The sequence below is a fragment of the Eurosta solidaginis genome, chromosome 1 (genome assembly GCF_040869045.1).
Source record: "Eurosta solidaginis isolate ZX-2024a chromosome 1, ASM4086904v1, whole genome shotgun sequence".
In the NCBI taxonomy this organism is placed as follows: Eukaryota; Metazoa; Arthropoda; class Insecta; order Diptera; family Tephritidae; genus Eurosta; species Eurosta solidaginis.
Genome location: NC_090319.1, coordinates 103,962,438 through 103,976,643, shown reverse-complemented (window position 1 = coordinate 103,976,643; position 14,206 = coordinate 103,962,438). Strand labels below are relative to the sequence as shown.

Here is a 14,206-nt window from a genome sequence, read left to right as displayed (position 1 = left end):
AGCAAAAAAGGTCAGTTGGCAAAGGATTATAGCATGAGTGTAGGCAGAAGCACGGTGTCAACGATTTTAGATGATGTGCTTCGTGAAGCCCTTAGCAATAGCTGGATGTTTCTCCATAAATTCAATCCAAATACTGTTTTGCATTGAATTTTTATGCTTTCCCCTATTAAGATTGAAAATATATGTAAATTTACATTTATTTTTATAAAATAAACCTATATTTAATTACATTTTTAGAAAATACTCAACTGCAAGAGAAATACAAAAATAACAAAAATCTATTGTGAATGAAAACGAAAACTGGCTAAACAGCTGACTTTTGTTTACAATTTGCCTTGGACTTAACTGAGACGCAAAGCTTCAATTAGCATGGAGAAAACGAATTTCGAATAGTATAATTGTAATCTCTAGACGGGACTCGAAATTAACGCCAACTGAAAGTGTGATGTAATGCGTTTATTTCTAAGACAATTTTAGATTAGCTATCATCCCGTCGCAAAGAAGTATGGTTCAGTTTGTGTGCCAGATAAGTTGTTAGTTTCTTATCTTAAGCTTGGCAACGCTGCCTTTAATAAACCTACTTTTTTTCAAAAATAGATGGCGCTGCTTGACCTTTAGCCGTATATGTTATATTATCACAACTCATATGTACAAAAATATCAATACCTCTGCTTCTCAAGTCTCCCAATGACCCAGAGCATTCCCGTGAGAATTGAGCGCGATACGGAGCTAGAAAACTCACTGGATGGTGGCTATTATTACAATTAGAATGACAACATAAGAGTAGATGAGAGGGTTGCCTACAAGCGAGCTGCCTATCCGTATCTGGTTCATGTGTCATTGGAACACGAGGAATAATAGATTTAGTATGTCAGCAATAACGGGTTGCCAACAGTGCATATATTCTTACAATAAGTATCATCTTGATATTCGCATATTAATGCAATTGGATTGAGAATTGCGGGTATTGAATTCTTTCATAAATTGCCTAGGGGGCGCTGATATAAAATGTGATAATTTAAGCCGCCAAGCAAACTTATTTAGGAGGTGCATAAAAAATATATGTGACCCGGTCTATGAAAATTTTTTTGAGTCATAAGCCTCCTTTTCATAAACCGGGTCACATATATTATATGATAGTTTTATTTTGTTGATCCTTGCTTGTTTAGGCATGATTTGAATAGCTTTGGTGATGCTGTTTTCTTAGTTTTAAAGCTTGGTGTTTGAAATTAAGACGGGCGAAAAAAAAAAAAACTAAACTTTCTCTTATATGTTGATTGATTGTTTCGGAAGCGCTTATTTACGCTGTATTGTTTTATTAGGCATTAACTTTGCTTAGAAGTCTCAGAATTTTGATTGTTGTTAGTTTACTGTTGATTTGTTTGACATTTGTTTATTTTAGCTTGATTAATTTTGCTTTGTTAATTTTTCAATATACATTTTAAACTTCTCTAACTTTTTGCTGACTATTTTTTTGTTATTACTCATGCGCGCAAACTTCACTGGCTTAAAAAAGTTAGTACTGTTTGCATTATTACAATGTTCGTCTGGATCTCGCGGCTAACAAAATGTTCTTAAGATGCTGAGTAAATAGTTATAGCTGTGTTGGTTGAAGTTAGCTTCATAAATCGAAATACGAGCATATTTTTTGTCAAATATTTGAACCTATTCACAAATCAGGGCTCTCGTTTACAATCGATGATTCCAGTAAATAATATGCAATAGAGGTTTACGCCGATCACTTTATTGACGGCGGCGGCGTAGGCTCTATTATATACAGGGCCGGCCTGCCGACAAAGTTCTCGGCGTAAACCCCTAAACCGAATGGCTGGACTTCAGAGTAACACATTGTTCACAACTAATGAATATGGAACATACTGCTGACGTCAATCGCATGTTTGATCATCTACAACAATATGAGTATCTGGGAGGCTTGTAATACGAAAATTAAAAAAAAAATTTTTTTTGAAAAGGTTTTTTTTATATGTACGAGTATTTAATGAAACCGACGTGTCGGCCATTTTGGAAAGATCCGGTGTTTTTGCTTCAAAATCTTGCGGATCGTTCAAATTTCAGGAGTAGCTCCATGCGGAGGGAGGGAGAAATAATTGAAATGGTCACACTTTTGTAGCTGTTGTTCTGGACTAACTCTAACGCCCTCAAAATCATAAGCAGTCTAAGTATATATCCTTGCGTTATTCATGGGTGAAGACCGTGGATAAAATTTAAAAAATGTAGACCAAAATTTGCAAACGTTTGTGTTCGAAGCATTGACTTCAATAGTCTTTGTTTCCGGCCTTATGATATAAGAGCTCGTTATGGATGACCGCCTTCAGTTTTTAGACTAGTTCTACTATCCCCTACGTTAGGGTAGTAGAACACCAGCTTTTTCTTCACCACTTTGAGTGTTCTTGCGAAGGATGAAGCCTCACCGGGTTAAAATATATGCCTACGTATTCACATTTGTAACAGGTGCCGTAACGTGTAGGTGATATTTAAACACGGTTGATAGGCTATATCTAATGTGGTTCACTCAAAGGGACTAGCTGGGGATAGGGCCGCCAACTTCAGGAAATGTCAAACAGGGAGTTGGGTGTAGAATGATGAAGTGTGAAAATCAAAATTAACATTTCAGACGTTATTTTATAGTTAGGCTGTGTGTGAATCAAAAACTTTTTACTCGATGGTAAATCGTGGTGTCTAAATTTTCTATGGTGAAACAAAATTTTACATATTGCTGTGTGAAATGAAACATTAATTTTGACAATCGTAAATTTTGACATCTGAAAATTGCGCGTACGAAAAAGGGTTTTGTGAGTATATTTTTATATTTTTTAAATAAAATGAATGCATTACTGCGAAAAAACTTTTTTTTGCTTATTTCTATATTAATGGAAATAGAAGCAATGTATTCTTTTGATGATTTGGTGTTAATTCAAACACTTAGGGAACGCCGCCAAGTAATTTTTCGTTAGGAGTAGCCAAATCTTTATATCTCATTTTGAATAAATGTTTTAAGGGAGTTGTGTACCTTCACCCGAGGACTATATCTGAGGATCTGAACGACATTATGTCTGGTGACAGAAGAAAAACACGTGAGCATTTGCGGATATCTCCTACCACGTTCAGGAAAGTAGTTATGATTCTTCCTCGAAAACATCATGGATGGTCGTGCGAGTACGAAGTGATTTGTTTTTTGTTTTGGATGGCATGCGGTTGCAGTTACCGGGTTGCAGGTGCTTTCATGGGTTTTAGTAGGTACACAGTTAAGACTGTCGTACATAAAATGTTGGACGAATTCGTTAAACTGCGCCACCTGATTAATCACGGTTCTGCAGTTGACTACGAAAGGCTTGGCTTAAAATTTTGTAGGAAGGCTTAGAATAACGCCTTCTCCAGATTCATTGGCGCTATAGATGGTAGTCATGTAAGGATTAAATGTCCTGTTAACAAGCATGATGAGTACATTAACCACAAAAAGTTTTACTCCATTCAAGTCCAAGCAGTTGCAGATAGCGATTCGAAATTTACTGACGTCTTCGTAGGGTTTCCTGGTTCTGTCCATGATACGCGTGTTGTCCTTAATAGCCCGTTGTATGCGAAAGGTAATTATCCACTAAATGGAAATTATTTATTTGACGATAAGGGATATCCGAGTGAACTTTCACCAGTTCCAGTAATCACGCCTTTTAAGGAACCTTTGACACCAAGTCAAGCTAGGTTTAATACTGCACATAGCAGAGGCCGTATTATTATAGAACAAAGTTTCGGGATGGTAAAGACTAGATGGAGAAATATTTTCAATAGAGATCTGGAGCTAACTATAAAAAATTGTATCAAAACGATCTTTAGTGCATTTGTTCTACATAATATTTGTGTACTGAACGAAGATTTTAATCCATCTAACATTTCAGTAGAGGAGTTTAGCTATGTGCCTGACCGAAATGAAGTAATGCTTTTTGATTCTGCTGATGGTTTGAGAGAAAGAGAGCTAATTTTTTCATCATTTTTGGAAAATGAAAATTCCGAATTTTAAAGATATCTCCCGTGCTACAACAAAACCATATATACTCCAGCTACCCAACAAGCAAAGTAAACGTAAAGTAAGATTTTTCAATAGATTGATTTTTTTTTTCAAACTTTTCATTTCGATTGAAAAATATTTTTTTTCAAATTTTTCATTTCGACTGGAAAATAAAAAAAGTTCTATTTTCAATTATTAAGGCATGAGATCAGTATCACTATATATTTATAAATAGTCAGTCTGAATCAGATTCCGTGGACGCTAACAGTCCATCCACGTTAATATGTGGATAATCTGTTTGCACCATTTGCCCAAACACTGCGAGCAACGACCCAATCCTTTTTTTAAATTTTCGATCGCGCTTCATCACATGCTGCTCCAAACTATGAAGGCGCTCGTCTCTGCTGGGTAGTTGCGGCGTGCCCGATCGAGATCGTGGGGTAGAAGCACGAGAAGTCGATGGTGCTGTCGAACAGCCAGAGGTAGACGAGGTCCTCGGCCTCATGGACACTTCCCCATCCCCACTGCCAAGCAAATAGCGGGGGTGGTAATTATCTTTTTTGGACGCGTAATTCTGCATGGCGTCAAAATACTCCCAATTCTTTGCTTCCTCTGCCATGGCCTCTTCTCCTGTTCCTTCGGCTAGTAAAGAGAAATTAGCAAAAACAAATATTGAAGTTTAAATGTTAACAGGTGTACCAGTTTTGTATTGAAAGCTTTTATATTTTTTCGCAAGGTTGTTCCATTGGGACTTACAGGTCACCCAATCCTTGGCCTCGGGAAATGATTGCGCCACTTTTCTGGAAAGAAATAGTTCTAATTAGATGGATAAGCGATATATGTACATAGATTTATATTAGGAAAAAAAGTAAGGAAGTCTAAGTGGCTTTCAACATTCCCATACGAAAACTAATTTTCCGAATGTCCCGGTCCCTGCATCACCTAGCTCAATTTTGTTTTCTAAAAATTGTAAAGTTAGTATGTCTCGAACTTTATGTTGATTTTTAAGCCGCTAGGTCACCGAGAAGTTATTTAAAAAGGGATTACAAGATTCCCAATAAAAAAATAGTTTTCTGGATGTTTTGCTCCCTGCGCGATCTACCAGAATTTTTTCAACTTGCATTGCACAGTCCCGAAGGTGTTGTAGGAGTCCTTAATTTTGCCCTGCATATCGAATAAATTACCTGCCCTGTTGTAGCCAAGGATGCATATTTTACTTGTGGCACTTGCAAATGTAGAGTGCCGCAAAAAACACAAAACACTACATCTTTTGGACGAATTGGAACCGCCATTATATACATATGTACATACCAATGAATACATATTTATGTACTTACCTGCAGCCTTCATTGGAGTTGGCATTTTTGCCACTAAAAAGTGCCTCTTCCTCCGTGCGCCTTTGAATAAGCAGCAGCCTTTCTTCATGGTTCCCTGTTTAAAACAAAATATATACATACATATTTCTATAAGCAAATATAATGCAAATGTTCGCAAATTACTTAGATGTAACGTAGGATGTTTTCGTCATTTTCCTGCCATTTAATTTTGTTATTTTTTATTTTTTCGTTTTAATAACGCGCGTTGGCATAACAATTGACAATAAACACATGTACACATTACCAATTGTCAAAATTTAACCTAGCCATATAAGCTAGGGTAAATTCTGACGTTCGTATTCACCACGATAACTGTCAGAATTTACTCTCGCTCTGTCAAAATTTAGTGATTTTATACCAATTCGCACAGGGCATTAAGCTGTAAATAAATGTTGAAGTAATTTAACTCACAACTCGTCATTCACCAAGCACTTTACCAAGCTGACAAATAAAATACAGTTTTATACTTGTTATACTATTTATTTTATAGTATATTCAATAAAATCGCAAGGTTCGATATATTTTATAAAATTTGTTTAAATGTTTTATTGCGTACACTTCGGTGGCGTGAAAATTAATAATTCGTGCGTATTAATCAATCTTGTGGCCAAGCCACTCACGCGCCGGGTTGCATTTGCGACATCAGCTGATGTGTGCTTGATGTGTTGAAATTGAGAAGGTGCATATATGTATCTTCAACTTAAGTATGAGCTGAGAATCATTTCAAAGGAGTATTTAAACACCTGGAGCCTACAAAAGGATTTTGCATCACTGATTTCGCTTATTCTTTCAGCCAATCGGGATATAGAATTTTTGAAAAAATCAGCCCTTTTCGGGTATCTAGCTTTTTTAACAACTTGAGGACAATTTGAAAACATGTTCGACTTGGGTTATTTTATTTAAATTCATTATTCTTTACTAATTTTTGGAAAAAATTGTGCGAAGTGGGCATTTAAATTTATTATATTACTTTTCTTTTAGTGTTTTGTTTTAACTTGGTGAATTCGGTAATGCAAAGTCCGTGTTAAGCTGGCATTGAAAGCGCCTGTTTTCTCAAATATCTTTTGAACGGTTACAGTGTTAAATTTCGCAATTGGATTTTTATAACTGGCAGTGATGCGCACCCCTTGATACCCCTTTCGACCATATCGGATCAATTTTCGAAATGTAAAATAAATGGCCTTGACAGTATTAAAAAGTATAAAATAGTTAGAGTAGTAACGCGTCGAACGCCGCCGCCGCCGCGTCGATATTTTTGACATTCGGCGGCGGCGGTGGCGTATATCTCTAGTATGCAATCGACAAACTGTCATTTTGGAAAAGTCAATGTTATTTTTTTGTAATAAAGTCTTAAAAAAAAATTCAAACGTTTGCTGCAAAATTAGTTTTCGAAAAAAGTATGAAATTTTTATTCTAGTTCTGAGGATGACAAGAAGCAAAGTGCAAAAAAATGTTAGCTTACAATAACTCCAGAACGAACGTCTTTACAAATATATTGCAAAAGAAATAGAAAAATTTCAAAAACGACTATTCGAATCTATCTGTCACTAATCAAATTTGACTACTCGGCTAATCGATTACTCGAATAGTCGATTATCAAAAGCTCTATCACAAACATAAACAAAATTTTCAAACTTAATCTTTTCTATGTGCAAAAAAAAAAAATAACTACAAACTAAAAAAAAAAACTTGAAAAATTGCAAAATAAAATCGTCTGCCGTTGATGTTCGAAGCTTACAACAAAGCGGTGCCGCTGAAAACAGTGAGTATAACGGCCGCTCTTCAGCGGTCCTTACATAGCGGCGCCGCTTTTGGACTAAACCAAGCCTTTAGAGTTATTTATAAGGTTACTAATTATACGACTTTTTTAAAAAGTGGGTTTAGCTGAGTAACCAGAAAAATTTTGATTTTGACGTGTTATTAAACTTTTAATTTAACTATCTTCTCCACATTACACATTTTCCAGGTGTAAACATTTAATACTTATACAATCTAACCTTAAAACACACTTTAAAATATGAATGTACTTCTTGATGTCATGTCATTACTTTCATGCCCATTAAAACCTTTATTTAAGTTTAAATAAGCAATGACAACAATAACAGCGGAGGCACTACTTAATAACTTTCGCACCTAATACTTTTATTTTATTTTTATTTTTACACGACAAAAAACGTATTTAATATTAATCATCAATCATCAAGTAGTTCCGAATAATGCACGTTTTGGACTGCATTGTTCAGTTTATGAAATTATATATATGTTATATATAATAGGTTCGTCCAGACAAAGCAAGCAATAGAGCAAAGTATACGGTCTCAACAAAACTTCAGATTTGATCGCAAGATAAACCCCTAAAACACTTAGTGTAAGCAGATGCCGCATTATTTTACTAGAAAGCACCATCCTAACTCTGGTTCACCATAACGAATCAACACTTATATTTTGGTGCTTACAACTTGTGTGAGTTTGCCAAAGCAGGAGTTAAGCTTAGGCCCTGAATAATCTTTCAAATGACTTTGGCTCGTTTTAAATTATTCTAGGGATAGATTTTCAGCCAAATATTACATTTTACTCACATTGATTGGATGTGCATTTAAACTTTCTTGCTATCTCTAATAAGGCAATATTATCCTATATCACACACTAAATTAAAAACAGTTACATCTCAAAAACCAGACCTAAAATTGTAAATGCTCTGAGTTTAGTTTGGGGTTTGATTTAGTGTGCTAATCCAAAATAACCGTATTAAATAAAAGTATTCTCCAAATTTCTACTAAACCTGTTTAGTGTGATTCCCTTTTACGACATTCCAAAATCAAAAACGAACCAGTTAATAGTCACGCTTTCTAAGGCACGATCAATCATCCACATTTGTTGGTTGTTCATACACCTTAAACTTGTTTTTAGCCGCCATTCGGTAGGCTTTCCAACTCGGTATTATGCATGTTAAAGGACAATAGTCCTTGGTCAATAAAAAATTAATTTGTTGGGCCAACTCGCCCAAAGAACAAACACAAACAGAAAGATTTCACTTTATAAAAATTAAGTATATTTTACTGTTGAAAATAAACACAAGTTGATAACTAATTAAAACTAAATAGCTTGACATGATACTCCGTCCCGAACTCGACTGGCCGCTTAGCGTCGTGGTCGCCCCTTTATAACTTTCGTCGCGGCAGCGCTGCAACTGTTGCGTAGCCCGTTGCACAGTGTTTCGTGTAGAACAAGCTAGCTTGGCAAAAACAAAGTTCTTATTCCAAGAAAAGTGTAATGAGATATGAAAGAAAACAAACAAAATAATCCTTATCTTATCCATGCATGGAGAGTAGGCAAACCAAAACCAAGATTATCTCGGTTAGGCGTAAAGTCCCGTAACTCATTATTCATATCTTTTGGAGTGGCACTACAAATATAACACTTTTGTGCGGAAGAAGTTTCAGTCAAAGCATTGCAAACTTTTCCGTGAATCATTCTTCGAGCATGTACTTTGTTGGCAACAACGCATTTATCTCCTCTAAAACTTTGTTCGTTTCAAAAACAATAAGATCTTTTGTTTATTTAGAAAAAATAAATTTAATTGGACGACAATACATGGTCGAAGGTCGAGGATTCTGCCAAACAATGTTACCTTTTTCATCCTGTAATTGAAAAGGAACGAAAGGAAATATAAACAAAAACTCATCAGTGTCAGAACTGCATGTAAACTTTTGCTTATATGTGCTATGGCCGGAGCTTCCACAGCAACCCCACTTGCTGATTAAAGTATACGTCAAGTTTGTAGGTAATAAACTAACAAAAACTTCTTGATTTGCTAAAACTAAACGCTCAACAGTTTTATCTAATACGGACTGGACTTTAATTTCCGCACGTGTTTCACCCACATCAATTTCATTTGGATAGCATTCTGCATTAGCTTTTCTTAGACTATAAAATGATGGATAAACCTTATGGCCTGCCTTGATGCTCCACTTCCGAGTCGTTTTGTACCCATGAGTCGTCGACTTGCTATCTACATAGTATGCTAAAGCTTCTACGTTGCTCAAGCATCTTGCATCTGGCTCACATGTCATCTTTTTGCCGGATATTTGAGTGGTTTTCTGTGACTTTTTAATAATGTTAGCAACATTTCTGTTGCCGGACATACGCGTTGATACTTCTGCCGCATAAAGTAACTCACCAGGACTTCTAGATTGCAAGAGGTCATCCACTCAACGCCGTTTGGTTTTTTCACTGCAGCTAACAAAGTCCCTCTTTCGTCTTCCGGGGCCGGGGTTACCTGAAGAAGTGGTTGGTTGGTCTGATGGCAACTTTGAATCCACCGTTATTGTAAATGTGAAGTCTGGACCCGAAAGCCACTCCGAGTTTTTATTCAAAAATCGCTCTATGTCTTCCAGAAGTGTTCCACTTTTGATCCAGCTCCGACGAATATGCGGATATTTGTAAGCTTAAACTTTTTATCGAATACTCGGCTGCTTTACTTAAATCGTACTTAAGTACAACAAAACTCAAAAATTCTTTATATCTGGTTTTCTTCGAATGTTGAACCCAAATGTCAAAAAACTCCGTTCTTGGCACGGTTATAACTAAACTGCTTAGTGTTGTTGATTTTCCGACAGGGTGAATAGTTGATGATTGTTGTGCTGCCATCTTAAGTGTCGTTGATCGTTCTGATTTGTTATCAGTTATGCAGTATTTATATTACATTCAGGTAATGGCGTAGATGCTACCAAATGGGGTTGTTTTGTGTAGCGTTCCTGTGTGGTTATTCCTGCATTAGGATTGCTATGTATGTACCTGTTTTTATGCCTTGGTGACTGGTGCGGTAGGTTGTGGCAGGTTGAAGTCAGTGATTTTCGCCTTTTTGCTTTTGGTGTGCTCTTGTTGACCTTGCGCGTTTATTTTTGCGTGTTTTATGGCTACGTGTTTGTTCCCTGTACCTGCGAATTGGTTTTGCAGTTTGTAGATCAGCTTTAAAGGTTCAAATATCTCGTCGGAGCTGGTACGTGCGTACATCCTATTTTATATGTAGAGATAACTAAATCTACAAAAAAAAAAAAATTAAAAATAGATGTGCAAAGAATTCGCAATGGTTTTTTCTTTCGACTATTAGAGAATACTTGCGACTATAACATATGTAAAATTTAGCCCGGATGTCCGCGGATGTATGTAACTTTTTTGTCCCTAAAGTTAAAAATATAGAGAAAAAATACGTTTTCTTCTTAATAACGGAATGTTAAATATATTGAAAATACTCTAATTGCGAAAGAATTACTATTAAAAACTTTTACTTACCTTCGAGCTTAGAATCCATCAAAAAAATTATATAAAAGTGTTCACTTAAAAGAAATATGAAGCTTAATATTCAACAAGAATTTTGCAAATTAATCAATGCATTTTACGGCCACTCCTGCCTTCTTACTTCAATTACTCAATTCAATATATATGAGCAAAAATATAAAAAAAAAGCAAAAATCCCGCTTGCTTCACATAAGTTATCGCCTCGAAGTAAAAAAATGGCAGCTTAGGAATGAGGCAGATAAAGAGAGTGTAAAGCTACGTTCCAACGAAATCCAGATAGATCCAGTAGATAAACCAAAACCAGGTTTCGGCAATACCAATGACGGCAACACTTCTCGTAGATTTTTCGAAAACTCTGAGGCTAGTGCTGAGATTACGGGATTTGATGTAACGCTCATCAAAAGATTCGACACTCTCCTTCGCGCATTAGCATCTGGGTACAATATAAATATCCAAAGATTTGAGACTCAAAAATTATACATAGATCTCTATCCATGGTTTAATATGCCTGTTACAGTTCATAAAATCTTAGTGCATAGTACTGATATTATAAAATCAGCAATTTTACCTATTGGTCAACTTTCTGAGGAAACACAGGAAGCCCGTAACAAAGATTTGAGACGATTCAGGGATGATAACATACAAAAGCAGTTGCGTGAAGCCACGAATAGAGATCTTATGAATATGTTGCTTATAACATCGGATCCTTTAGTTAACAGTTTTAGGGAGATACCTAAGAAAAAATTTAAAAGTCTGACTTCAGAAGTCTTAAACTTACTAACCCCCGATAACGTTGAGGAGTCAATAAATACCCCAGTTGTTTCAAGCTTTCACAGTAGTGTTGCTGATGCTCATGACTATTCCACAAGTGACTCATCGAATGAAAGTGATGATAGCGAATAATAACATAATTATAAAAGATAACCTACCCTATAACTTTTTGTTGGATCAGGTTTTATTTAATTTAAATCTATTGTCTTTTCTACTTTGTATGATACTTTACTTTTAAGTTTTTGTAATAAGTAATTTTCACATAATTAATTTAATTATTTACATTGTTATTATTATTATTGTAATTCACTTTAACATTCCTGACTGGTACTATAAAATAATTTTGTAAAAATTGTAGTGCCAGGATAAATACTCAAATAAATACAAAATATGTATGTACATATGTACAGTCACCCAAATAAATAAGTAGACACCCCTTTTTGGACAATTCTTACAATTTTCGCTTTCGGAAATTTATTTTAACTAATTTCCCATAAGAAAATTTGTCACGATCTATAACAAAAACTAAATTATATTTAAAAAATGTTTGAAATATTCGACGAATTATCATACAAAATTTTAATTTTTTTTCCGAATTTTTAAAATTTTTTAGGTTATTGAGATTTGTAGTCCATTCAATTTAAGTACAATAAAGTAATACTCTTAAGTCCTTTAAATTTTTTTTAGATCTATGTCACTTATTCAAATGAGTTACTGTATATGAAATAAGCAAATGTATGCATATGAAGTAAAATTTTGGAAAAAAATAAAAAAAAGAACATATGGCTGAAAAAAATGACGTAGTTGTAATAAATGACTGCATATGAAACGGAAAATCTCATGAAATAATTTTGTCCAGCTAGCTTGTTCTACACGAAACACTGTGCGTTGTTGTGAATCCGAATGCCAGCCGCTTCCCACAGGTTTAGTATGCTTTGCTTAATTTCACAACTAGGATTGCCAGATTGGAACGACAGCAAACCCGGAGATTTTTTCTTGTTAAGGGGTCCCATTTCTACTACTGATCCACTAGTAAAATGAATATATGTATGTACATACATTTATTATTTTTATTTTTATTTGTTACATAGTTATTTTATATTGAGATAATAAATTTGTACCATATAGCGTATTCGTGTTTTTATAAAACAGTGTAATAAAATAAATAAACAAAAGAGAAACATAAACTAATAGTATGTTAGGAATGTAGAACATCTATTAAATCAATTACATAAATTCAATTAACTTCCATTTTTTATAAAACAGAATAGAAAAGTAAATAAACAAAAGAAAAACATAAATTAATAGTATGTTAGAAAAGTAGAACATCTATGTGCATATTGGAATTTGTACTGTAAATAGGGCCTTTGTGAATTAAGGTAACGATATATAAATATATTATCAAATGAATTCATTTAATTAACTTACATTTTTTTTAAATCCATATCAATTTTTTGAAAATGAGTACTTTTCGTTATTAGATACTTTTTGCAGCAATTTGCGTTGTTGAGGCTCGTGTAAAAATTTTTCGAATTCATCACATGACATTTCATAATTTAACTTCGTAAATAATTCTGCTTTTACAAGTTCGACTCTCATCCTATTTCTCGAATCGGTCCATATGTTTGCCATTAAAGCAAATACCCTTTCGCAATATGCGTTGCTTACTGGTATAGAGAGGATTTTGCCAATTAGTTTCGGCAGTTCTTTGAATTCCGGAGATGATGCAAATATTTTTACCCATTTCATATCTAATGGGATATCAAGACCTTGAACTGATGAATAAATTTTTGAGAGCATCTGTAATTCGTCATACAAGTTGTCTTGGTTTATATCAAGTTTTACTGCGCATGCCGCTTTTAAAAAGTCATCATATGAACCCAATTCATTTTTTAAATTAATTACAGCGAAATGTTGAAATGGGCTGCTCTCAAAGTTATACCATTTCTCTAGGTACGAAATAGCTTTGGAATATACCTTAGTAGCTTCAACTTCAAACGCGTGTCTTTTGTCGGGGTCAAGATGAGGCAAACTAGCATTGACTTTATAACCGAAGTATTTGTCTCGTAGCCTACTCTTAAGGTTATCCCGCAGTGAAGACATTATTAAATGAACATCTGAACTCAATACCGACTTTGACTCGAGTGGTTTAATGGCTCTTTCAAAAATTTGCATAAAGTGATGGGCAAAATATAAGTAGCATTCAGGCAAGGTAGCAGTCTCAGTTAATAGATTTAAATTAGCATCGATTTGGTCCTCTACAAAACTCCAAATAATCTTATTTGTGTCATCTTGTCCCTGCTGGCGGACATGGCGCAATACAGTTTCGTACTTCATTTCTAAGAACTCAAATCATTCTTTTAATTTCTCTATTTTTTTTTAACTATTCGAAAACTCCGCGAATATTTTTAGAACCAAATTTTCAACATCGAAAGATAAAAGCTTGCATGCATTTCTGGCAGCATTATGAATTACGTGAGCATTGCAGTTACTTTTAACGATATTGGAATTTAGCGTTGTAAGTTTTTGATAAACTGATTTGTGTTGACCGTAATTTACTGCAGCATTATCTGCTGAATAAGAACTAACATTCCCAATATCAAGGTCATATTTCGCTAGACAATTGAGGATCTGTTTCGTTATTGCTTCAGAAGACTCATTAGGGTCTTCATAAAAATCAATCAATTTTTCTCTAATGCCCTTCTTTGTATTAAAATATTTTATAGCAATCGGA

General features: G+C 34.7%; 1 protein-coding gene across 2 annotated transcripts; it reads right to left on the bottom strand.

Annotated features, from left to right (window-relative positions):
• Nucleotides 1–4,111: 4,111 nt before the first annotated feature.
• Nucleotides 4,112–6,065, bottom strand: LOC137236634 (uncharacterized). 2 transcript variants are annotated; one of them, XM_067759483.1, is made up of 4 exons: nt 5,812–6,065; nt 5,362–5,455; nt 4,724–4,824; nt 4,112–4,666 (listed from the first exon to the last, which is right to left on the bottom strand). In XM_067759483.1, the coding sequence occupies exons 1-4, from the start codon at nt 5,819–5,821 to the stop codon at nt 4,260–4,262; spliced, it is 612 nt and encodes a 203-aa protein (XP_067615584.1). In that variant the 5' UTR covers nt 5,822–6,065; the 3' UTR covers nt 4,112–4,259. The 2 variants fall into 2 exon arrangements, with proteins under 2 accessions (XP_067615584.1, XP_067615585.1); XM_067759484.1 differs by having other exon boundaries at nt 4,781–4,824.
• Nucleotides 6,066–14,206: the final 8,141 nt, after the last annotated feature.

What these genes read in the sequence shown, in the direction of transcription:
- LOC137236634 (XM_067759483.1), bottom strand. An exon ending in AACTCCAATGAAGGCTGCAG is followed by an intron (nt 4,825 to 5,361) that starts GTAAGTACATAA and finishes ATTTCTTTCCAG; the next exon opens with AAAAGTGGCGCAATCATTTC. An exon ending in AAGCTTTCAATACAAAACTG is followed by an intron (nt 4,667 to 4,723) that starts GTACACCTGTTA and finishes TCTCTTTACTAG; the next exon opens with CCGAAGGAACAGGAGAAGAG.